At 37.7% G+C, this 25,694-nt stretch overlaps 1 protein-coding gene across 2 annotated transcripts; it reads right to left on the reverse strand.

The window, feature by feature from the left end:
* Positions 1–762: 762 nt before the first annotated feature.
* LOC133528374 (N-terminal kinase-like protein) lies at positions 763–25,665 on the reverse strand. Of its 2 annotated transcripts, XM_061865742.1 has the most exons (15): positions 25,116–25,665; positions 24,124–24,353; positions 22,730–22,906; positions 22,085–22,313; positions 20,406–20,549; positions 19,427–19,608; positions 18,200–18,428; positions 15,277–15,364; positions 13,577–14,131; positions 13,300–13,440; positions 10,828–10,949; positions 10,202–10,315; positions 8,814–8,904; positions 6,826–6,993; positions 763–5,467 (listed from the first exon to the last, which is right to left on the reverse strand). In XM_061865742.1, the coding sequence occupies exons 1-14, from the start codon at positions 25,491–25,493 to the stop codon at positions 6,842–6,844; spliced, it is 2,832 nt and encodes a 943-aa protein (XP_061721726.1). In that variant the 5' UTR covers positions 25,494–25,665; the 3' UTR covers positions 763–5,467; positions 6,826–6,841. The 2 variants fall into 2 exon arrangements, with proteins under 2 accessions (XP_061721726.1, XP_061721725.1); XM_061865741.1 differs by having other exon boundaries at positions 763–6,993.
* Positions 25,666–25,694: the final 29 nt, after the last annotated feature.

A 25,694-nucleotide genomic window follows, 5' to 3' on the forward strand; every position in this document is an offset into this window, starting at 1 on the left:
TACTTAATTAATTATAACATAGTTTAATATTGTTGCTAACATTTCATTATGATTTTTGCTAATAAAAACATCATGCTTCACTTATATTTGGTTTCATTTATTTGATTTTTGAACGCGATAGACACTTAGCTATGTTGTTACATGCCAAATATTAAATGATAGTTCGATTGGTTAATTTACTACTGTACCAATTTTATACTGAAATGACATCGGTTGGAAAAATTGTTGCAATCAAACTGCTTGCTTGCTTTAGTTTGGAACGGAAAAACAAGGTTTAACTTTTTGATCCTCCTTTTGCCGCCTAAGACAACTGACGCGGGCGTGTACAGAACAATTATCAACCCTAATGCATCCCGACAAGGCTCACGATGACGCGCCGCGCACGATAGGCGTGACGTTAAAACAGTTGATAATGGGCCAAGAGGACGGAACAGTCGTGCACAAAACATTGTTTGCAGACTAGAATACTTACTCCGTTGGCTCAGCGACCCAAAATGAGACTGGGCCTCACACACATGATTTCGGTCCTGTGCTACTTCTCGTCAATTCTTTAGTCGAAGTTCGCGCTGATCCACCTCCGCCATGTCGCTCCAGCGATACCTGGGGCGTCCGATAGGACATCCTCCTGCTAGGCGACCCAGGTACGCTCTTTTCACACTCCGATTTTCATCCATTCTCTCAAGGTGGCCCAACCAACGGAGACTGTGAGCTTTACTTACTCCCATGATGTTAGGTTCAATCTCAGGGAATAAAAGACTAAAATTGTAAATTTTAAACTTTTATTTACAGAAGTGTAAATTTCAGTTGCAGACAGAATACCACACGGCTTCGATATCCGTTCAATAATATCGGAAAACTTATCAACATACGCACAATAACAGTTTCCTCAGTATATTTAGTTCAAATCCCTTTTTAGTTTGAATATACAATCTGTTATATTTCTCATACATTAAAATTGTTAATATACTCTGAATCGTTAAAATCCTGTCATGGTTTTATATACTCCACACTGAATTTACTTGAAGGACATTTATTTCTCGCAATGGATATTAACAAATAAATATTTAAAGTTAGCTGCGTAATGTATTGACGAAGGCACACAATTATACAATTTGGAACGTTATTAAATTGCGATAAAGTAGATAATTGTATATCTGTTTGCGCCGTCGTCAATTTAAGTGTAAAAACATGGGTGCATTCTACCCTCTAGAATGTCGATTTTATTTCCACAATATAAAAAAAAAACTATTTAATATACATTTGAGAAGTTGAATACTTCCATATTTTAGTCGCATGACTTTTGAGCGCAAGCCTTTCTGATTGACATGGTTACTACATGAAGGTTTTCAATCAATTCATGAGATATAAACATGAAGAAATTTGAACCTTATGTAATTCAATTTTAAGTTCAAATATCTTCAATTTTATATCATATAAACTTCTTCCCGCCGTGTACCAAATTTATCGTTTGAGCATCGCCCGGAAAATTTTATCAATTAAGGCCTTTCACTGAAGCGGAGATTAGAGGAGGCGTGCGGGAATCAACCAACCAACCAATTTGTTTTTAATACAGCAGAGCCGAGAACAGTATTGGTTAAATTCCGCACCTCTCATCACCGCCTACTTGGAAAAGCAGCCTTATGTCAAGAAGAAAGGCCGTGTCCCAAAATTCATGTTAAGAAACTAAACGTATGAATTCTGCCTCCCCTAAGGCTTTCTTACAATAATCTATACAATCTTCTCGGAGTCTAAAGCGTATCGGATAGGATAAAATATTACTAGAGCTTTCAATGAGCAAATACCAAAAAATGTGATTAATTACAGAAAGTATGTTCCACTAAATTTCCTAGTAACATGATTGTAAAATGCTTGTAATTATAAAGTAAAATTCATAGACCGACTCAGTCTGCTCTGTCCAACATTACTTACGACATTGTGACTCAAATAATGGAATTCAAGATGGCGACTCAAACTTTTTTCAACTTGCTAGAAACGGACGATCATTCATCACACATCTAAATTTAATAATATTCTATGTAGTTTCAATAGTCATGTTGAATCCCATTATTCCAATCATCAATTTAAATAGACATTCCTGCCCGACTTGAAAACAATCTAACGGTACTCATCTTTTTAAGTGTTGAGATTACTTTTTATCTAAATGAAAATTGGTAATACAAATGAAAATGATACACTAGCTGTTAATTGCTCAGTAAATTTAAAAAGCTTCATTTGTTTAAAAGGCCAATTCAGCCATCATCATGAATCAGATCAGCTATATTAAGTACCGGCCCGGAATGTCGACAGTAACACACACACACAAGCACTTACACCGAATTGACACCCTCATTTCCGTGGCTTCCCCTATTCGTTCCATGGAACTTATGTGTTAGGAATACAGTTCAAATTAACACTAATAGCAGTTCCATAGAACAAATGGGGTTTACCCATTCTGTACCCGAGATACAGAGTAAAGTGTGTTAAATGACAAGAACTTTTAGGACAAGACCGTGACCGTAGCACAGAATAAGTATAGTACTACCGTACAGAAAGAAATCTTCCTACAAAACCGAAGTTTGACAGCGATTCAGGGTCAAATCATGTTGTCCCTTTCTAATGTATGGCACTTTTCCTTTAGGCTATTTACGGTTATCAAAATTCGAATAATTTTCTTATCTGTGCCCTGTGGCTATGCACGCAAAGGGAGGTCAAGTTTTGCTAACCCTAATGATTGCTCGTAGTAATGCTGAGCCGAACGGAGCCGAGCACGCCCGAATGCTGGAGTTTCCCCGCTGACAGTAGGAGGGTGGGTTGTGGGTTAAATCGAAATTTCAAACTTCATATTTCAACTTGATTGATCAGGTGCTTCCCCCTACAATTCACGCGCGTTTCATTGTACATTGGAAAAACTGACAACTAATAATAATAATAGTAATAGAAGCGTAACGCAGTTACACATTGATGCGAATTCGCACGTCGCTTCGGTGGATAAGCGTGACAGCGCTATGCGTGTCCCATATCCCGCTCGCAAACCGGAGAGGCGTGCTAATGTGCATACAATATGAAGACCACCTTAAACCAGGGGCTCCTGTGCTATTATATCCTTACAGTCTATGCACGTTCTCTATATCGTTGAATATTATTACAAACCAACTGACAATTGAACTGACTATAGTTCGTTTTTTTAGCATTAGTAAGAGTAAGCGATTTTGACATCTTTTTATTGAAAAACACTTGAAAAATAAGTCACAGCAAATATGTAACAATTATAAATCATATACGATCATTTACATTATTTTGGTTTCATACGTATTAAATCCTTATTTATTAAAAGCGTTTTTCAATAAAAAGGCCTTTCAAAATTGTTTACTTTTTGTCTAATGCTAAAAAAAATCGAACTATAAGACCAGACATTTAGCAGAGAATTATTCAAGTTACTAGACTAGAACCCTCTGTCCTATACTCAATCAAAGCGCTATTTTGCTATGTCTTTAAATATTGTTATAGTCTAGGTACGTCAGATAGCATTACGACCACGGCTGTCTCTTTGATTGAACGATACTGTATGTCGTTTTAAATTCACTCTGGTTCTAAGGTACAAAATTCCGATTGCACGCGCCCGCCTCGAGCTAACCGACTGTACAAAGCGAAGTTATATGCTAGAGTAAAACATGGCGACGGCTTTCTACCGTTCAGGGCCTGTGAAGTACTTTCAAAACTCCCAAACGGTACAGTTACTTAAAAATATTAAATCCATTTTCAGAATAAGTATACACTTTTCCCAAAAAAATAAATGAGAAGAGCAATGCATTACAGTTAGACCATGATAACTCTGCAACGCTTTTGACAGTACAGACTGTGCAAGTGTTATTTATACGTCATGAGAATTTCATAGAAGCTTGACGTTTCAAAAACCATTTGCACAGTCTGGGCTATCAAAATCGCTACGGACTTATTTTGGTCTATCTCTGCCTAGGTAACTAATCATCGATTAAAGACAATCGATTTGGAAATTTGCAAAAGATTATAGTCGCAGCAAAAATACACCAACAAAGTAAGTTAAGTGAAATCCAAAGAAAAATAAATAAATTGAGAAACAAGCACATTTTGGTAAGAAATGTTCAGCTTTTCCAAAATTTTTTGGAAAAGTTATTTGCATAACATTCAGTAAATATTCCTAATTTGGAAAAGTGCATACGTCGAAAAAGATCATTTTTGGGCTTAGAATATGGATTTTTGGCAAGTAACTCCACGGCCCTAAGAATCTCAAACTGTCAATAGAGACGTGACCGAAAAAAAACGCGGCTTAAATTCTCTCACCTATCTAATAACAGTTCCAATTCTTTATATATATCAATTACAATTTAATAAATTACCACATCGGGTCCAAAACCTGTATGTCGCAGGTTGCAAAGATCACCTTAACATACGAATTGAAAATGGTACCATTTTCAGGCAAAAAATACAGTCGCCATCAGATATATCGGAGCGGCCGAGGTGCTCAAAAATATCTAAACACGCACTCTAACGCCTTAACAAGAGGCGCATTTGCCGACAGCCGACGACTCGACCCCGAGGCACGCTCGGCCGAGCCAACGTGCGTCCGAACGGCCCCGAGGCACGTCCACACACACCGAGCATTTGGCTCGCGAGGCTGCTTCGTGAGCGTGTGCGCTTGATGGAGACGCGGCTTACAGCTATTTGTGAACAAAAATGTACCACTTTGTCGGCTATCAATAAGGCACTGAGACAGTTGCAAGTAGAAATCGCTTATTGACCGACAAAGTGGTACATTTTTGTCTGGATAGAACACGTTATATTTAATTAAAACGCCTTATTGGCTACTAATCTCACTGGAACGCTCTATTGGTGCATCAGTTATAACACTTGTTCCCAAACTTTCAGAGCTACTGATCAACATTTTGACATTTTCGCTTCGTTCGCTGCAGTGATAGTTTTGTCATAAATACATACACTTTAGTACTTATACAATAATTAAAACTTGAGTAAACTAAAAATATTAATAATTTGAATAACAGTAAATAATCATAATACAATATCTACAATAATGATAATCGTAACATTTTAGAACAGTGTTTCCCAACCTTTTACCATTTACCCTTTGGGGTCAACGAAGACTTATTTGTCATGAATTATATGAACGAGTGAGCGCAAAACAAACCATTAAGGTAAGTAAGGTTGAAAACCCCTGCTTTCGAATGTCTGGTAAGATCAGGATAGAAGCTCTACTTAACCAACAATCGACTTTATCTCTATATGATAAAACACATTTTTGTTTGGCGAAAGTGCCACATAGATGCCACGTAACAAAAGGCTGTCATGCAAAGATTCGTCGTATATCTTGCATTTTGAAGTGTTGCCCTGAACACCTGAGAGAAGTAGGCATGAGGTCCTGTATGATCTCATATAGGGACCGTGCGCGTTGGAGGGTCTGCCATCTTGTGGCCTGAATCGGAAATATAAACATTTACAGTGAGCTGCGAAATTGCATGGAGAAATTGTGAATGGATTCATTGATAAAGTCGCCATGCACTTTTATCTACCGTTCTCGTATGTTTTCTTGTGCATAGTAGGTTCTGCTATCTTGTGCATTGGAAGCATAAACTTCACATTTACACCTCGCGCCAAAAATCTGACATCTCCTGTGCTGCCCCCTACAGTTTACGCACAATACTTTTCGCGTCGAATGTTAGTCCCTATGACAGTTTCTTCCCTCAATTCTTATTTGGTTGAGCTTAATTTTAAAAAGTTGGGATTATTTCATTAATATTCAGCGTAAAATGTCGTCATTTTTTTTTATGCGAAGTGTTTTCTAATGATAATTAAACAAAATATAGTAAGTAGACGGTGGCTCAGTTTGGACTACTCCAATCTATTGTAAATATTAAGTCCAACCCTTCAACCGCACCGCAGTCAACTAGAAGTTCTCACCGACCGAGTTAAGTGGTAGAGTCAGACCAAGATAAGTTGGCATTGATTATGATAGCCCAGCTAAGTGTTATTTTAAACGTCAAAGTTCTATGAAATTATGACGTTTACTTAAGAGGAACTCCTAGTTGCGATTTTTTCATACAACACTCGACTGTTTCCTCCCTGGATTTTTAACCTAGAGCAATGATTTTTTCCATATTATCAATATCTGTACCGCTATGTTTTGCTTTTATGGATTATTTTATTTTGAAGAAACTTACAGAGCCTCGAAAATCGCAAAAACGGCTCGATTGAATTGGCTGCAAAAAAGGCGCAGTATACAAATATCCAAAAAATCAATAGATAGCGGCATAGGTTATTTCTTCCTCTTGCAGTTTCCAAAATTTAATAATGATTAGTTGCGTTTTGGAGGAGGAAACAGTCGAGAGCGAAACCTCGATTTTTGAGTTTTTTGCATGGGAATTTTTGTCTGAGCTGCAGTTGTCCTTATCGCACGCACGCACTCTTGCCCACCGCAGCGCGTCAGAAACATAGCTTCAAAAATTCGAGATTTGAAAAGTTGCTCAGCTAGGAATTGCTCTTAACACTTGCACAGGCTGGGGTCTCAAAATAGTTGCCAACTAAGCTCGTCTACCAAACTTTCTGATTGTTATGTAACAAGGTAACCAAAGATTAGCGGCGCCGTGAGCTTGGTAGCGAATTTCATACGCCCTGACCCCGCGCTTGCATCTCTCTTTGTCGCTATAGTTGGCGCTCTTCACGCTTTAGACAGGGTTACCATTAAGGTGTACTCCTGGATTTCTATACAAATACAGTTCCGGAACCGGGAATTCCCGGGACTCGGCAATATCAGTCCCGTAAGTTAGTAGTTACCATAGTATACTTGTGTTTAGAAGGGCGGCGGCGGCGCCGTGAGCTTGGTGGCGAGTTTCATGGGCCCCTGTCCTCTCGCGCTGCGCCGAGCTTCCATCTCTCTCTGACGCTGTAGTTTGCGCTCTTCACGCTTTCGTCGTATCTCGTCCATTTTTGAGGCGTTGTTTTCTGAAATAAACGGGGGATATTATTAAAAATATAGACCGCGAGCCAGATTTCCATGACCATCGCCTCCCGGGCGATAACTCGTGTATTGGTTAACGGCTATGTATGATGAACCGTCTTGAACGTCAGCTGCCGTTCCGTTGGTGGATTGAAGAATGGCATCTAAACAATCATCTGACAAAGTATCAGCTGGGAGGCGATGACTGACGATATATGCTCCTGGCCCGCGGTCTAATATGTAGAAGACGCACAGTTAGTTTGACCATTGTAAACCTTATTGCAACTAAATATGGTTTACCAAAGGGCAGTTAAGTAGTTGTTGTTAGGACATGATTTAATACCTTGTAATAATTAAAAAGTCAATCACAACTATAATGAAGCGTATGTATGCTTAAGTGCCTTAAATTCATGGTTTAGGCCTCAAGATGGAAGACCTTCTAATTGGCACGAAACATCAACATCAAAGGACCATGGCCAACTTTGTATGGAGCCTGGTCCAAAAACCAACAGAAATGAGAATTAGGTCATTAGATAGATATTTCTATGTACTTCATTTCGTTATATGGACACCCAGCGGAATTCCACTACAGAACTGGAATATGTGTATTTTAATCAAAATATCATCACCCTTATTACCAAGGCAATAGAGTCTTACTAAGTAACAACTACTTTACTGGCTTTTGGTAAATTAATTGCTGCAGGGTAGATGTTCGCGCACCGCTGCGAGCACAAACCATTTGCCGCGCTCGTGCAGCGTTCGACTCTATTGCCTAGGTAATAAGAGTAATGAAATTTTGACTAAAATACAAATATCTCAGTTCTGCAATGGAATTCCTCGTGGTGCCAATAGAACGAAATGAAGTATATAGAAATTAGGTGGGTAATATCTAATGACGTAATTATCAACTCTATTGGTTTTTGGACCATTTTGACGCATAGTTCATTACATTATCGATTTATGTCATAAGATGAAGGGCATTCTAACAGGGTCGACCAACGGTAGGGACCGTCTACCGTTGGTCGACCCTGTTATACATGGTCAGTGTGGCGACACTCCTCCTTTCGGTCATTTGCGGCTCCGTTCGTCTCAGCATTGCTCCGAGCAATTATTAGGGTTGGCACAACTTGACGTTCCTTTCGTTGGTTGACAACCCTAAATAGCAGAAAGGGATATTGACTAATTTTGATAACCGTAAATAGACTAAAGGAAAAGTGCCATACATTAGAATGGGACAGCATGATTCGTCCCTGGATCGCTGTCTAACTTCGGTTTTGTAGGAAGTGTCATTTCTGTACAGTAGTACTATTATTTTCTCAAACATGCAATGAAATATTGATGTTATGTTCCTTATAGGCTGCGAAGTATGACGTTTCAGGTGAAGCCAGGGCAAGAGGTCGTCAATGGAAATTCATATCAATCTTGCAGGCCTAGGCCGGCAAAGTGCCCTTTTTCTTCTTTTTTCTTTTTTGTGTTTTATTATTATTATTTCAGGGTTAAGGTCTATAGAGGAACGATTATTTTATTATTTTTTCGCCACGACGCACGGGTTAAGAGATACAGCCCTATAAAGATTTCTGCATGACTGAAAAAAAAAATTATACGCACTGGATAACCTATCACATTAGGACATGAAACTATCATCATCATCCTATTTTTATTATTATTTCATTGCATGTTTGAGGTGTGTATAGTACCTCGGCGGGAAATGTGAGGTTGCCCGCCTCAGACCCATCCAGCCTCGCTTCGCTATGTCTTCGGCCGGCAACCCCTTCCGTCCCGGCCTCTGTAGTAATGTACTATTATTCTGTGACATGGTGCTCACCGTCGGCGTTCTCCTCGATGGGCTCGAACTCGCCGTCCTCCCAGCCGCCGAGCGAGTCGTTACTGTTCTGCTGCGCCGCCAGCCGGTGCTCCTGCACATTGTTTCTTTATGAGATGTGGTGGAATATGTCCGCAAGAAGATTCGTTACGAGCTGAAAGTATTCCAGCTGCGATCGCGGCATTACGTGCACTTCAGCTCGTTTGTGGTGCGCGTCCCGCGGCCGCTGCTGGAAACCATCGCGAGCGCAGACTTCTGGCCGAAAGGTGTGATATTTCGGCGGTTTTGTGGGAATCTGCCGAATCCCGCACCAGAACAGGCGGCGTAACCGAAAACTGCGTCGTCAAAATGATATTTATATTTTAAGATTTTTATTATTGTATGTATGTTAACCTGTATATATGGGCCATAGTTGCCTGAAAATAAATGATATTTAATTTAATTTTTAGTTTAATAATTTTATACACCGTGTTTTTATTGGATAAATACGTTTAAGGAACTAAATGGCATAGTAAATTTTAATTTTTTTTTTTAAATTTATTTAATAAAAAGTAATTAAATGTTGCATATAGCGTTGTTGTAACACGGGCATAACATTTAATTCTACCAAACAATTGAAAACTGTGACATATCAATGTCATTTCGAACATCAATCGTCCGAAATAGTATTTACGTTTAGTAGCAAACGTTCACACTAGTACTACAATACAATACAATACAACAATTAGAATACCGGTGTCTTTGTGAAAGTTACTTAATTTAAGCTCAAGAATGCATCCTTGAAATTAACGGAAAAAAAATCACGGTGTATAACATGGGAAGGAGACAACCGCGTAAAGTAGACGCTTTCCAGATTTTCGTACTTTGACCAGCCTGTTGCTATCTCTATTGCACGCGCATAATTATATTGCTGTCTCGCCCATCATGACGCTTGTCAATGTCACTGCGAGGTTGTCAGCAATCTATATGGAAAGCGTCTCTGCTTTAGTAAGTACGTCGAAGTTAGTTTCAAGTTCGGCTCAGACCTTAAATACCGTTATTTCCGTGTAACGTTATCTCCTATAACGTAATCTTCACACATAACATTATAATATAACGTTATCGTAATTGTAATGATATGTAACCGGTATTTCATAACGTTATACCCAATACATTTTTCGCAAAGTTTTTTTACAACCTCGCGTGACCAAAATAGCCAGAATATATAGTGGCATAATGATATGATGTATGAGTTATTTATCATTAGTTTTAAATATATACCTAGTTTCCTTTGTTATAGTCGGAACAGATCAAAAAATGTACCTACCTTCGAAGGCACAATTGATGTTGTATTTTATCCCAGTGTCTTATATGGTATTGATTATTTATTGAAACTTATACATGATTAGTACCTTATGTTGCAGCGCTGGGCGCACGTATGTAGCGTTGGCATTGTTGACAGCAGGTTCTGTCCACGCTGAGCTGTTCCACGTTTCCGAAGGACTCACCAGTTCGGCCTCCGCCGACTAAAATAAAACAATACAATAATAGGGGAAATATTGCTGAAATTACTAACAATAATAAAATTCCTAGTGGGAATTGTCTCAGGATGTAGGTTGCACTTATAATGTAAAAACCAATATCCTCTTTTCTGTATCATCTGCCTATGTCTGTTTTTTTCCCCAATAAAGAAAATAAAATAAAAACCCCGAAAGACAATTTCTCAGCAGTAACGCCAAGCATCGCGCACTCTGCGACTTTTTGCATTGCAACTCGCGACTGTATCGCCACAGTAGCTAGGCTATATAGATTAGTGTATCGCTGCAAAAACACGCTGTGTACTATCTCCTTAAAACGCAAGCTGTTGCGACACGATGCTCAGTAGGTAAACGGCCAGGAGCGTGATGCGGACAAGCGGGGCGTGTCTATGCTTTGCGGAACCACACACGAGTCTCGTTCCGCTAGTTATCCCAGCCGGTGTGGACAAGCCTGTATGACTAGGTGAACGGGCCGCCTGTATTGAAATAAGTGCACTCACGGGTTGCTCCTGCAGCGTGCCCCACTCGCCGTTGTCCCAGTCGTCCTCGCACAGCGTGTTGAGCGGCGCCGCGGCCGCCGCGCTGCCGCTGCTCGCCGGGGACTTGGCGCTGGCTCCTGTGCCTATAACCAACACAATTCTTTTTCTACTCGTCGACTGTAATGGTTGAATTAAGATTTCGTATACTGAACTATAATTACGTACTTTTCATGTATGGACACCCAATTCTACTATAATATTAATTTCGATATATAAGCTGTGGTCAACTATAAAAAAATTGGGCCAATCATGTGCCGCCGCGCTCCCATAGAAGAGTCGCGCGTTTAGGTCTTTTGTACAACATATTTGTCTACTGACTTTACATTAATTATTTAGGTTTTAAAGTAACAAATGATTATTTTAGATGACTCGTAGAAAAAGTATTGTATATAATAGTGATATAATCAAGATTTTCAATCTCGTACCTTACTTAGGCAACTTAGCAAGCTTGGTTGCCTAAACACAGTACTCGACTGAAAAGCTCTGTACTTATAACACGATTGTATAAACTACTAATATGATACTAGAGTTCGTGCCGCAAACTAGTGTAGTTTACGAGTGACGCTAGTTGGATATTGGCTTGCCGCAAATACCGCAATTAACGTTTTATAATGCATAGGAAATTAAAAATACACGAAAATAAAAACATGTGAAAAAACTTTTCCGCACGTTTGGGGTGTTAATGAAGGTTATAGTTTAAAAGTTAACAATTTTAATTTTATGTTTCAGGTTATTGGCGAATATGTGTGATACACAGGAGACACTATCTAGTGATAACAAGGAATAATAAGGCAAATTGTATATACGTAATTGAATATTAAGGTATTAATAAATAATTGAACTATTATTTTCTTTTATTTTTATAGCCACGAAACATTATAAAGCTTAGTTCATATAGAATTGGCACATAATTAGCAATGTTTAAAAAATAATAATTCTATGGCGGGAAATAAAATTACAGTTACAGTTCAATCACCAACCTTCAAATTATTAATGGTGAAAATAATATTTTTCTAGCATTATGCATTTTAAAGTTTTCGACCATGAAAATTGGGAAAAGGAGATTGATTGTGCACAAATACTTTAAATATTCTTATCGATCCTGGACGAAGACAGCTAAGTCGCTTAAGATGCTAAAAGCTAGTATTTGTAGGGTCATAAAACGTTACAAGGAGACTCTATCAGCCGACAGGAAAATACTCGTACAAACTAATCGGAGATCTGGGACAAATAACAAGATTTTGGGAATAAAGTCCTAAGGTCGCTCAAACAAAATTCAGGACGGTCTAATTACGATTTATCCCAAAAATTCAAAGAAACTTCTAGAAACATAAAGATGATTCACCTCAGAGCTGGTTATAAGAGCTATCGAGCAATAAAACAGCTTAATCGGACTGTTAAACAGATCCGTCAAGCTAAAACACTAGCTCGACTATTGTACGACCCAGTATTGACAAAATTCAAAGGTTGCTTGTTGTTGGACGACAAGACGTATGTACAACTCGATTTAAATCAACTACTCGGTTCGAAGTTTTATATGTACCCGACGTAATGTAATGTACCCGAAAAATATATTATCGTGAAACTTGAAAAGTTCGCAAAACACATATGATATGGCAAGGAATTTTTGCGGCTGTAAGACGAAAAGTTTTATGACATATTCAACAATGAAGTCGGACCTTTATATTAAAGAGTGCTTAGAGAAATGAGTATTGCCATTTATTAGAACCCATAACGGTCCTGTGAAATGGTGGCCAGATTTAGCCAGCTGCCACTACTCAAAAAAAGTTTTGGCATGGTATGCTAATAATCAGGCCAATTACATGCCCCGCGAGATGAATCCTCCGAATTGTCCCCAATTTCAATCTATCGAAAACTACTGGGCAATCATAAAAAAAAAATTAAACAAGACTAGTCAAATTGTCCAGGGTATCAATTCATTGCGATCTACAAGAAATCAACACGCCAAAAATATCGACAAGTTTTGTGCAGAAGATGAGGGGGGTCCATTATGAAAACAGTTCGTAATTATTTATATAACAGAGATTTTTTTTAATTTATAAATATTTGAAAGCTAAATACATTACTATTTAAAATTCACCATTCATAACTTTCTTAGTTTATTTACTTAAAAAAATAACAATCTTCTAGTGCGTGCGTACCAATTCTATATGAACTATGCTTTTCAAAAACTGCAGAGCGTAAGTCATTTATTTGAGGGTTCGTTTCCTTCATTTGTATTCTAAACCTAAGTAAGATATTCACAAAATTTCAGCTCTCTAGGTTTATTTGCAGTACTCATTCTATTTTGATGATCAGTCAGTGAGTCAATTACAAAATTTCAGGCCTTAAGTGAGAGGTTTTGAAACCTTTTTATTGGGTAGTTTGAGACACTGTAAAACATTGTTTTGTGTATGTATGTTCGTTACGTACCCGCGCTGGAGTCGATCTCGCCCCACGCCGACATGTCCCAGTGGTCGGGGTCGTAGTCGGACGCGGACTCGCTGTGCTCTAATGACGTCATCGATGTTACTGACGAAGTCGTCGTCGACATGCTTGAGGATGAAGGTTGCTCTGAAAAAAAAAAACATTTATAACGGACTGTGATTAGGTGTATCGGAGCGCGCCGTGTCGGAGTGCGAGCGGTAGAGCTTGGCCGTGACGGCGGTCACTGCCCAGCCCACGTTGCTACTAATGTAGTAATAGTTACCTAGCGAGCCCGGCTTGGACAGCACGGACTTGGGGTGCTGCGCGCGCGCCGTGTCGGAGTGCGAGCGGTAGAACTTGGCCGTGACGGCGGTCACTGCCCAGCCCACGTTGCTACTAATGTAGTAATAGTTACCTAGCGAGCCCGGCTTGGACAGCACGGACTTGGGGTGCTGCGCGCGCGCCGTGTCGGAGTGCGAGCGGTAGAACTTGGCCGTGACGGCGGTCACTGCCCAGCCCACGTTGCTACTAATGTAGTAATAGTTACCTAGCGAGCCCGGCTTGGACAGCACGGACTTGGGGTGCTGCGCGCGCGCCGTGTCGGAGTGCGAGCGGTAGAACTTGGCCGTGACGGCGGTCACTGCCCAGCCCACGTTGCTACTAATGTAGTAATAGTTACCTAGCGAGCCCGGCTTGGACAGCACGGACTTGGGGTGCTGCGCGCGCGCCGTGTCGGAGTGCGAGCGGTAGAACTTGGCCGTGACGGCGGTCACTGCCCAGCCCGCCCACGTTGCTGCCGCGTTGCTGAGGGATGGAGTGGCCGTGTGGACGTCCGCCTCTGCAAATCATAAATAATCATATTCAAATCGTCTTCCGTAATTAAAAAGTTTATGGCAAAAGATTCATTTTTGGTATAAGCTTTTATGGCTGACTATATTTTTCTTTCCATAGGCAAGTAATTTTCATCAAGACAATTCTTACAACCCCAAACACAAATAATTTAAAAAATAAATAAGTAGGTCAAATTTAAGTAGCAAGATTTGACCCGTACAACCATAATAAAAAAGTCATAATAATAATTAGTTATATACATACAAAAAGCCTTTAATAACATACAAACTGGCTGATCCGATTTATTACGTATTTTTAATGCCAACTGCCATCTATATTCCCCACAACGCTAATCAAAGACTCTTCAAAGCAAGTCTTTCGTCAAGTCGGTTGTACCAAACCAATAGGACTACTAGTCAAATCAGTTTCTTTTTTCGAACTGTCAAAACGATTTTGCTACCATGGAATTTATATGGAACACTGGCATGTGACGTCACAATCAAATCATCTACTCTTATTATTAGTTGTATACGGGTTTTAAAATAGAAATTGTGTCTAAAAAACGTACGTTGTACGTTGAGTTATATTAAATTACTTTTTTTACTCTTAATAAAAACATATTTTCACAAGCAGACCCTTGAGTGATCACTAGTATATAGAACTAGCATCGATAGTTGAGTTTATCGATACAGGAACTCCCTACTTGTCAAACAAATTTGTGAGCAATGCAAAAACCATTGTGAGGCAATGGATGACCGTCCGCCCTCAGTTAGTTATTAAGGTTCTCCTGTGTTTTGTAATTCTATTTTTCATGTATAACACAATTTAATGATCAATGCCCTTCTATTTGTGTACGGATATATAACTTAAAATAATATTGACCTACTTAGTCCCAGATTGTATTCTGTACCTGATGTGTATGCATTTATATACTTTCTGTCCTAAATTACGCAGTGCATTAGTATATACTGTAATGCTGTGTAATTTTGTTGTTAAAAAAAAAAAAAAAAAACAATTTTGCCGGATTCCTATGTCTGCTTATGTTAATCAGTACGTCCATTGTGGTTAGCGCACCTAGTCCTAAGGCTGGTCCGTTTGTTATAAAAGATGAACAGCCAGGAAACTACGTTTGTAGTGATGCTTAATACATACCCATTCCTTCTTTTAGACTTGGATCTTCTGAAACCTTCTCTAACTTGCCGAGGAAGCCCTTGATAGTCCTGAACGCTGCGTCACGAACCTACGAGTATACATATAGTAGAATAGAATAGAAGAAGCTTTATTCAAAAATTGTTAAATTAAACTTCACAATAACACTGATATGGTATCATTATAAAGCGTTACTGAAATGGTTTCCACTCAGCTTCATGTCAAGGAACCTTTGAGGACCCTGACGCTGGTCTTCCGTGGAAACCCTTTCGAGAGAGCGCAACTACAAGCTATACAAATATATAAATAGAAGTAATATTAATCACTTTATTGTACACACCACAGGTTTACATAAAATTTACAGAAAATAGGGTACAAAGACTAATTTATCTCCATAAGGGATACTTATCTTATACCTTTAAACGAGCAATTCTTGTATATACATTTATATATATATATATATATATTTCTGTGATCTCGGAAACGGGTCTAACGATTTCGCTGAAATTTGGTGTATGGGGGTTTTTGGGGGTATACAATCGATCTAGATTAGTCTTATGTTTGGTAAAACGCGTGTTTTCGAGTTTTCATGCGTTTTTCTTTCGACGCAGAATATGGTCGCTAATTTCGTGTTGCCGGCCACTGTCCGTCTGGTCCAACGGGTTAAGACGCGGACTGCTAAACGAGTGTTACGAGTTCGAATCTCGCCCGGTGACTAACTTTTGTTTTTTTTTAGTTTTTATATAATTTTTAAATTTTTATTGTTTTAGACAAGTTTCATTTAGTTCAGATTATCACCTATACACCACCATACGAGTATTACAATAAATAGTTATAAACGAGCTAAGCTCGGTCGCCCAGGTACTAATGTAATTATATAATATAATAATGCAATTAAAAATGGTGGTAACTTTTTGGGTCAACATACACAAAATGAATAAGAAACTTCTTCTGTTTCTAAAATTAATTGATGTCGTTTTTATTAGAAGTATATTCCGATATGGTATCCAGGAATAGGTTTGGGTGTACCAACATTGTGTGTCAAGAGAGACTCAAGAGCAATGAAAGCATAATGTGAAGAACATGAAGAAAAAATGTGGAATCCTTCGTTTATTTCGCAAAGTATCTCCAAATAATATAAAATGCCAAAACAAAAAGTGAATCAAGCATTATTAGATTATTCGTTCTTGTTAATATAATAATTTCATGTTTGGAATAATAAATGACAAATGACATTGAAATTCAAAATTTTGACAAGGAGGGTTTGTATTTTTGACATAAATTAAATTTTATATTTGCTAATAGGGAGCGTGCATGAACTATAGGAGGCAGCACAGGAGCCGTCAGATTTTTGGCGCGAGGCGAAAATTTGATGTTTTTTGTTCCGATGTAGCCCACAAGATGGCAGAACCTACTATGCACAAGAAAACACTTGACGTGTAAATGTGCCCGTTTATGGTTCCGATTCAGAGCACAAGATGGCAGACCCTCCAACGCGCACGGTCCCTATAATTATTGTTTATAAGATAGTTAGAATCGTAAATTCTCCTTGAAATTGCAAAGAATAATATTGCAGTGCCCAACAGGGTTCACAAAGACCTCGCTTATAAGTTTACCACCTGTACAACTACTTTGTGAATTTGCAATAAATATTGCGTATTGAGTAACATAGGCTAACGAACTTTTGTCTCAATACTCCAGTAGGGCTAAGATGGTCGGCTCTTTATCATTTGTCACCATGCCTTTCACGTTCTAACAAGTATGTAAGTGCGAAAGTGACGGGCATAGTGACAAGCGATAACAATGGAACCATGCTGCCACTGCAGTTACGAACCGAAACGATAATTTTAAAGGTCAAATAAATTGAACACATTTTAATGAACGATGACAACATATGCTTCGAAATTAGAACAATGTCATCAGAGATCGTGAACCTTATATTTTTAGGGTTCTGTGCCCAAAGGGTCAAACGGGACCCTATTACTGAGACTCCGCTGTTCGTCCGTCCGTCCGTCTGTGAACAGGCTGTATCTCATGAACCGTGATAGTTAGCAAGATGAAATTTCTACAGATTATGTATTTCTGTTGCCGCTATACCAACAAATACCTACTAAAAACAGAACAAAATAAATATTTCTTTCCAATCTCGAGGTTCTCATCCAATCACCGAAGTTAAGCAACGTCGGGCGGGGTCAGTACTTGGATGGGTGACCGTTTTTATAGATAATGGTACGGAACCCTTCCTACTCGCACTTGGCCGGTTTTTTTTATCTATGTTTGTAGAGGAACTATAGAAAGTCAGATAATGCACTCCGAATGAACTTTTTTTTGTTTGACCGAAATTTAAATATATAATACGTAGAAAACTGGGTCAAAGTAATCAGGCGTTTCCAATTGGGCCATTATACTGACTGTTGTAAAACAAAGCAGGCTCAGTCAGACAGTCACAATCTATAAAGGAGGCGTTCACTAATTACGTTAGGGCTTCAGGGGTAGTAAAGACTAGGTAGTATTTGAGATAATTTACATATTTTAGTCAATAAACATATTCTACTTTAAATTAATCTGATTTTTACACAATTTTTTGCTCGAAAAAAATTATATGGTATTTGCCAAAACTCTCCCTGTCCCCCATGTGAGATTTAGTGAGATTCTGCTTAATACCCTCCAACGGTGGTGTAAAAATCAGATTAATTCAAAGTAAAACATGTTTCTAGACTAAAATATGTAAATTATCTCAAATACTAGTCTTTACTACTATTAATAAACTTAATAAAGAAAATTGTTATATTAGGGGTGGAGGGAGTCGAGATCAAAACAAATCTTTCCACATCTCACCAGGGAGGGAAACGGGGGTCAAACAATACTGAAAAACCCCTCACGTAAAATTAATGGACTTCTCGTCTCAACTTAGATCATTACTTACCTGTTTCTCCGGATCGTTAGTCAAAGGACACAACGCCGGCAGCACTCTGTTAGCCACCTCAGCCAACAGGAAGTACTGCTGTGTGGCTGCCAGCGCCAGCACCCCGGCTTGCCGCGCGGGCGGGAAGGCGTCCCGGGTGGCTCGCACGAACGCCGACACGAGGACCTTCTGTCGGATCTGGGGGTGCAAGTGCGCTGCCACCTTGCCTAGGCACACTGTGGTGTTTGTCCTAAAAAACATTTAATATTACTTATAGCGGAATTGTAGAACCGGGTTGCCGTTGTAATAAACTTAATTCAATATTACAGTCGTCATCAGATACATCGGACCGGCCAAGGTGATCAAAAATATCTGAGCATGCACTTTAACGTCTTGATAATTGTTGCGAATGCACTAACTAACTAACGCAGCCGTCGGGCTCGGCTAGTATTCGGAGGCGTTTCAAAAGCACCAATAGGAGCGCTCCACATATTTTGTATCTCGGCCAATTAGAAGCACCTAAATTTAGACCACCTTTTGTACTAATCAAATATTGGAAATCACTTTTTTATCATCCCCCATACTATCAACAGATCAACACCCACTTTCTACATTTAACCGTTTTGGCAAGAACCCTTGCAAACCAGTACCTTTTGGAAGAAATCAAAGTTTTATTTGCGTCGTCGAGATCCTGACCTGCACGGCGGCTACAATAATCGAGGCATTGATCAGATATTTGTGAACACCTTGGCCGCTCCAATATATCTGATCTGATGGCGACTGAACCTAACCCTAACAACAAATCATGAAGCAAAGAATGATTATTATGCCCCATCCACATCTATTCCAGTAGCATTCCGGTCCAGTGATCGAATCCAGCACTGAACTGGATTGAATCATTTACATTAATATCAGTCATTTTCATAATTCAGTGAATTTATGGAGACTGATATAAAAAAAAACACAATACGTTTTCACTAATAAACGTTTAATCCGCGCGTTCAAGCAAACATCTGTAAGGTTTTCTATTAAATACATTTCTGGCACTATTTTTCCTCTAATTTCTGCTACCTTATGCCGCCCTGGTGATCTTTAGACTGCAGCCGGCCGAAATGCCTCAGCACCTCAAAGGTTGAGATTATTGTTGTTTAGCTTCGACGCTAGGTGCAATATGGGATAGACTTGAGTTGACTTGAACGTCTGTTCGCGTATGACGGGGTTGGTGTTTAAATTCCTAACTATTCATACCTTATGCCACCCTGGTCATCTTTAGACTGCAGCCTGGCGAAGTGCCTCAATACTTCCACGTTGAGATTATTGTAATTGAGCTTCGACGCCAGATGTACTATCGACTTGACCGTCTGTTCCCGTATAACGGGGTTGGTGTCTAGGAATCCGTGGACAACTTGTGGGAAAATTTGGTCGTTTACCTGTGGAAAAGTAAGATTTTGTCCATTGTTCGGGGCAAGATCGGCGAGGGAACGACAAAACGGGATAGTCTTATATATCTTTCAGTGGGAGTAGCAGAGAAAGCGCTATTATTATTTGTCCATGTCACAGTCTCATTTTTTTAATTCTCCACCGTACTTTTTAGCATGGTTTATGGTGGGCAACGAATAAGCCGACCAAATTACGTAGGTTGTTTTTGGCATGTTGTCAAGAAAGTTAAAACGTGTTTTTAATTTTGTCAGATCGCGTATGTTCTGTCCCTCACGCACGCGTATAGCACTTCTAAAGGATCCTACCAATCGGGATATATTCCAGATTTTAGTCCAAAAATCATTTTTGGATTGTAATGAAACTAGGTATGTACCTATTGGGTTGCGTTCTCAGTTACCTCAAAGTTTCAATTCGTAAACACGATAGAACCCGCTTAATGCGATCACTTTTTGTAAGATTTTAAGTGTAAAACGTCATTTTATACTGGTCTCTGCAACTTGTTAACAAACATAATTTCACAGTAGTATTTTACTGTAGGTATATGAGTGTGGAGAAGATATTGGGATATATAAATACTTAGAATTTGGATTCTCCTAAGGAGAATTTGTCATTTTGGTCCCAAAACTTATAAGCAATTAAAAAGGTAGGCCAGAACTTATTATTATTCCATCAAAGTATTTTTCTCACATCTTTATAAAAGTAATCCAAGAACACGAAGTCTATACTATAACATATAATTTATTGCACTTATCAAGAAGACAACAACCTTAATTAAAAGTGCACTTACCGTGGAGTTCTGCAGATGCATGATAAATTGATCTAATTGTTGAAGCAGTCGCGACCGCGTGGTGCGATCATTCGACGCAAATAACTTTACTACGCATGGCACGATCTGCTTTTGGTAGGATTCCTCGTCTAGCAGTTTACCTAACTGAAATATAAAATTAAAATGAATTTATAAATTGAGGGATAGAAATGGCAAAGGGTTGTTTTATGCCACTTGATCACCGGTTAAACATTAGTAATTTTTTATTGTATGGGAAATTTTAAAGTTCATAGTGACATTATTCAGTCTTTTAATGTTGGTCGGTGCAACTAGCTCTAAGTCATGTACGATTTGGGGCAGGTACTCCACCATTGAACCCTATTACTTTGAAATAAAGTTCAAAATCAGGTGGGAATTACATATATTCCCTCTGCCTTATAAAGGCTTAAACTAAGTTTGAGCCTCTAAAGATTTTTTTCTGAGATTGGACAATTATTCAAAATATTTTAATGTTTTAATTCTTTAGGACTAACTTTCTAATATAAAATAATATAATAATAGTATTGACACAGGTGTCTTCATACCTACTAGGAGGGCTCAACACTTGTAAAAATTGTATACGTGTTTTTTTCACGAAATAAATTTTATTTTATTTTTATTATATTAAAATGGTTATCAGTACTTACTATACAATTCAAATCCTCTTTATTGCACAACCAGAATAAATGTTCATGAAAAACCATTTCTAAACTTACTATATTTATCTAGAAAGACAAATTGTTTCACACTTTTATTCTTAATGGCTAAATGGCAATAGTTACCTGCTAAAAACTATTCTACATATCAGTACTTCTACTTATAGTAGAATCTAGCTAGACTATACTCGAAATTAATGCAAAATTGATTGAACAACCAATTTAAATATCTAACTGGTCTATCAGACAACAATCACAAATCAATGAACTCCAATTACTGAACAGCGTGTCTCAGGCACCAATTGGGGTCGGTTGGACCAAACCATTTGCCACCGTTAAAGCGTTCGCAAAACTTTTTTGTATGGGAAATTTTTAAAGTTAACCGCTGTTGATAAGTCTGTCCATAGGCTAGATGACAAGTTTTTTTGGTATCAGTCGGTTTGTTTTGAGGATGAAATGTCTGTATGGAACCCATTGCATTAAAGCAATACAAGATTTAGAAAAAAACAGTAAAAGTCTGACAATCGTACACAATGCACAAAACTACCCTTCCCTTACTATTAATCAGTGTGATTGTGAGACGTCACGATCACGAAGACCTCTTGAAGTATGGAAAACAAAAAAGCTGATATTTTAACAGTGAAATATTGAGTTTATGAAATAGTTGCTATGCTATACAATTTATTTTTCAATAAAATGTAAGGAATCTAATTTATAGAATGAATGTACCATTTTTTTAGTCCGATTTCTTGTGATAGATTGCTTTTTTTCTATCATTTTACTAGATAATGTTACAAAATTTCAAAACTGACATGTGTCATCAATCATCATCCCTATAGGAACCGTGCGCGTTGGAGGGTCTGCCATCTTGTGGGCTACATCGGAACAATAAGCATCACATTTACGCCTCGCGCCAAAAATCGGACGGCTTCTGTGCTGCCTCCTACAGTTCATGCACGCTCCCTATTGTGGTTGGTTGGTGCAACTGGGTTTTACTGAACATACCTTGAACATAGGCGCCAGCACCGCCGACCCCGCGTCCCCATAATGGAACGCTGTCAACAGCTGGGGCAGTATCTTGTGCACACACACAGCCTCCGGAAAGTTGTCCAAGTACGAGCTCAAGGTGGAGAAGAAACGACCCTTCTCGATCTTGTCCTTGATTTGGATCTCTTCTAGAAACAGCATAGTGTCTATAAGGTCGTTTTTGAAGTAGCCACCCATTTTTCGACACCTGAGAATGAATTAAAAGTATTAGTTTCAAATATAATACATTAACAATACAAAAGCAAACGAATCTGTTAAGATTCAGATGTGGTAAATTGTGATTAGAAAAGAGTTACATTTTAAATAATATAAATGAAGTGGGTGAAATTTAAAGACTTTTTCAGTAATGCTCATCTACAACATAAGTAACAAGTAAGTAAATATTCTTTAGTGCAGCAATAATTATACATTTTACATACATATAAAACTACAAACAACAAACAAGTTTATAACATAATATACTTGCTTCTAGTCCTTGCATTCTTTGACCAGAAACAATGATATGATTATGCCATGTTATTTATTTTATATTACATCGTTTGTATTACAGTTTTCTAGTCCTTAAGGTTCACTGTTGGCTAGCGAACCCTAAAAATACTATACCTCGTAATAATATCAGCAGGGTTGGGCCGAGATGTAGGGTTGGCGCTGACTAGCTCACAATAGAGAGTGCACAGCTGCTTCGGAATGTAGTCCAGTGTCTTGAGGGCTGGCTGGGTTTTGAGGGGGCCATTAAATGCCTCCCAGATAAGACAGCCAAGGCCCCACATGTCTGATGAACTGTAGATGAAGCATAATTTACACAAAATGAATACACATTTACATTTGAAATGAATTTACATTGAAATGTATTAATGGACTTAAATTAGATAGTTAACTTTAATTACAATTATTGTTTGTTATTAGTGTTATTGCAATGTATTTCATCTTTGCTTTTATTTTTGTTAGGATGTACGAGCATTATTTGTAACTTCAATTTGGCAACTTAGAATTTCAGGTTTAGTTTAGTAATTATATATATTTAGGTTATATGGTTTTCATACTATATTTAAGGAAACTGTAGGTCTATAAGTCTATTACCCTATATTGTAACAATTTATCAATATAAGAGACTGTTTGTTTCTAAATAAAGAAAATAAATAAATAAATAATTTGTTAAGATTTTTTTTACAGAATAATTGTTGGTAATGTGAATTGTAAGGCTTCTAAATAAATTGCTAATATAATTTTTTAAATGTATGTTAACCTATATAAGACCAGAATTCGTTTTTAGGAGCATTCGTTTTCTTTTTTCTCCTGATTTTTTATTTAATGAGTAGGAGTGAGTTTGTGCCAGCTAGTCAAAAACAATGCAATGGACATATATCAGGGCTGGGAACTGGTTTTATTTATTTACTTAAGATTTTCATTTTGTAACTTATACTATGTTAATAATTGTGTTTATTTATTTTAAAACCCCAAAATAACCCAATATTTTTAATTATCTTATGCTCTTTACATAAGAATAAATCATGTATTTAGGAAACAACTTCGTATTATTAGATTGTCCCATTAAAAATGAAATACTAACCAAAGAATGAAAATGTAATAATGCCGTATTTTTTGGACAAAGAAAAATCTGGCAGCCTTGGCATATATATGGATTATTGGGTTAATGTAAATAAATAAACAAAATTTTATTATGGAACATAAAATAGCATATGAAGCAACAAAATAATATTTAGTCTGGTGATAACTGTAAAATTTCCTACATTGCATGACTTAAGGTAAGGTGGAGTTAAGCGAACATAGTTTATTTTGCTCGGGGCAAAACAAACAGTATGAAGATTCCATACAAGTATCTTGCCCAGTGATAGTCTTATTGATTTATTTATTTGAACAAATGATAACTGCTACTGAATGAAATTGAACATGTACAGGTGATATTTAAAAACACCAATTTGTATATAATTTAGACTGTAAGTGGGTTTATCAACCTTAACTTATAGCAACATTACCATTTTGTAACTGCCTTCAGTTTAGCTGGATCCTTTTTCTCCGGAGGATCATATATTTCAAGTGCCGGTAGTATTTTAATAGGAATAGGGTTTGAAGTGTCCTGTCCATGTGAAGTGAGGAACTCAAAGCCTCCAAGCTTCCACTCCCCAGCTTGCGTGACAAAGACAGAATATAAGCAGACATTGTTGTGTCTCATATTACCATCATTATTGAAAAATGATAGTGCTCTCTGTAAAAAAAAAATTATAACATGGACAAACAAGATAAACATTTTTTAATATTTTTAATATTGTGCCAGCACCTTTGTTTATAGTAATTTACAAGTGAAATCAATTACTGGAACTTGTCAGATTACACACTGTCCAAGTAGTCTTTATTCAAAACTAAGCACTTTATCTACCAGTTAAGCTTATTTGAAGATTGTGAAATGCCAAGAATCGGTCTTTATTCGTCAGATAAGTGGCAAGTAGCTTATTCAGGACTTTACTTGGACATTGTGATACAGGTCCTAAGTCCCATAGTAGTAGGCAGAAGGCAGTAGGGCCTGGCAAGGGACTTAGAAATTTTTTAAGCAAAAATAATTTTTTGTCATTGTATAGAATATGGTATACTTTGTCAGCATTAGAAAAATGGTAAACTGTCTTGACCCATCTTTTTATTGAAAAACAAATTTGAAATATTAGTCACAGCAACTATGTAAAAATTATATAGCATAAATGTTGTTTCATAATGAATCATTACTATTTTTAAAAGTGTTTTACAATTAAGACATGTCAAAATTGTTTACCCTATTTCTAGTGCTAAAAATAACGAGGTATTATATACAATTGTAGTGAAAATATTATTTTTTGGTACAGAACAGCACATTCTGCCAACACTGGCATAAGAATAGGATAGCTCAATTTTGTTGATATGTGTGATACATGCAACCAACTACTTCCTACAACTGAAACCGAGCTTTAACTACGAATATATATGTGGCAGTACTTACAGTAATTTGGAAAATTCCCCAAGCTAAGAACAAGTCTTTTTGTTGGCCTTCAAGTTTCATATCATCTATGTGTGTAGCTAAAGGCTCTACATATTCTGTAGCTACATATAAAAATTTCTCAGTTTCACAGCTATCTAAATAATGTAAAAGGCTAGGGTGTCTCATAGTCTTAAGTTTCTTGAGTGAGGCCTTTGCTACGTCGAACATCGTTTCCGAATTCTTTTGAACGTCGAACAGGAATATCGATACTTCATCTTGTGTACCCCTCTTCTTTCCCTTGTGCAAAGACCACACAGTCTTATCTTCTAAACCACGCACTGGATCACCCACTTCATAAGGAAAATCCTTTGTAGGATCTCGCGAGAAAAACGACCACATATTGCGTTTTTATCAACACTTCTTTTCAACTAGAACGCATGATTGCTAATGGGTACAGTTACTTAAATCACAAGAAATATGAAGGACTATTTAATTAGAAATATAATTATTTTCAATTATAACACCTTTTAAACATTTAAATCCCTTATAAACATTTACGAGAAAAAAAAGAATGAATGGGGAATGAAGTGATGACAAAAC

This window comes from Cydia pomonella, chromosome 19 (assembly GCF_033807575.1).
Source record: "Cydia pomonella isolate Wapato2018A chromosome 19, ilCydPomo1, whole genome shotgun sequence".
In the NCBI taxonomy this organism is placed as follows: domain Eukaryota; kingdom Metazoa; phylum Arthropoda; class Insecta; order Lepidoptera; family Tortricidae; genus Cydia; species Cydia pomonella.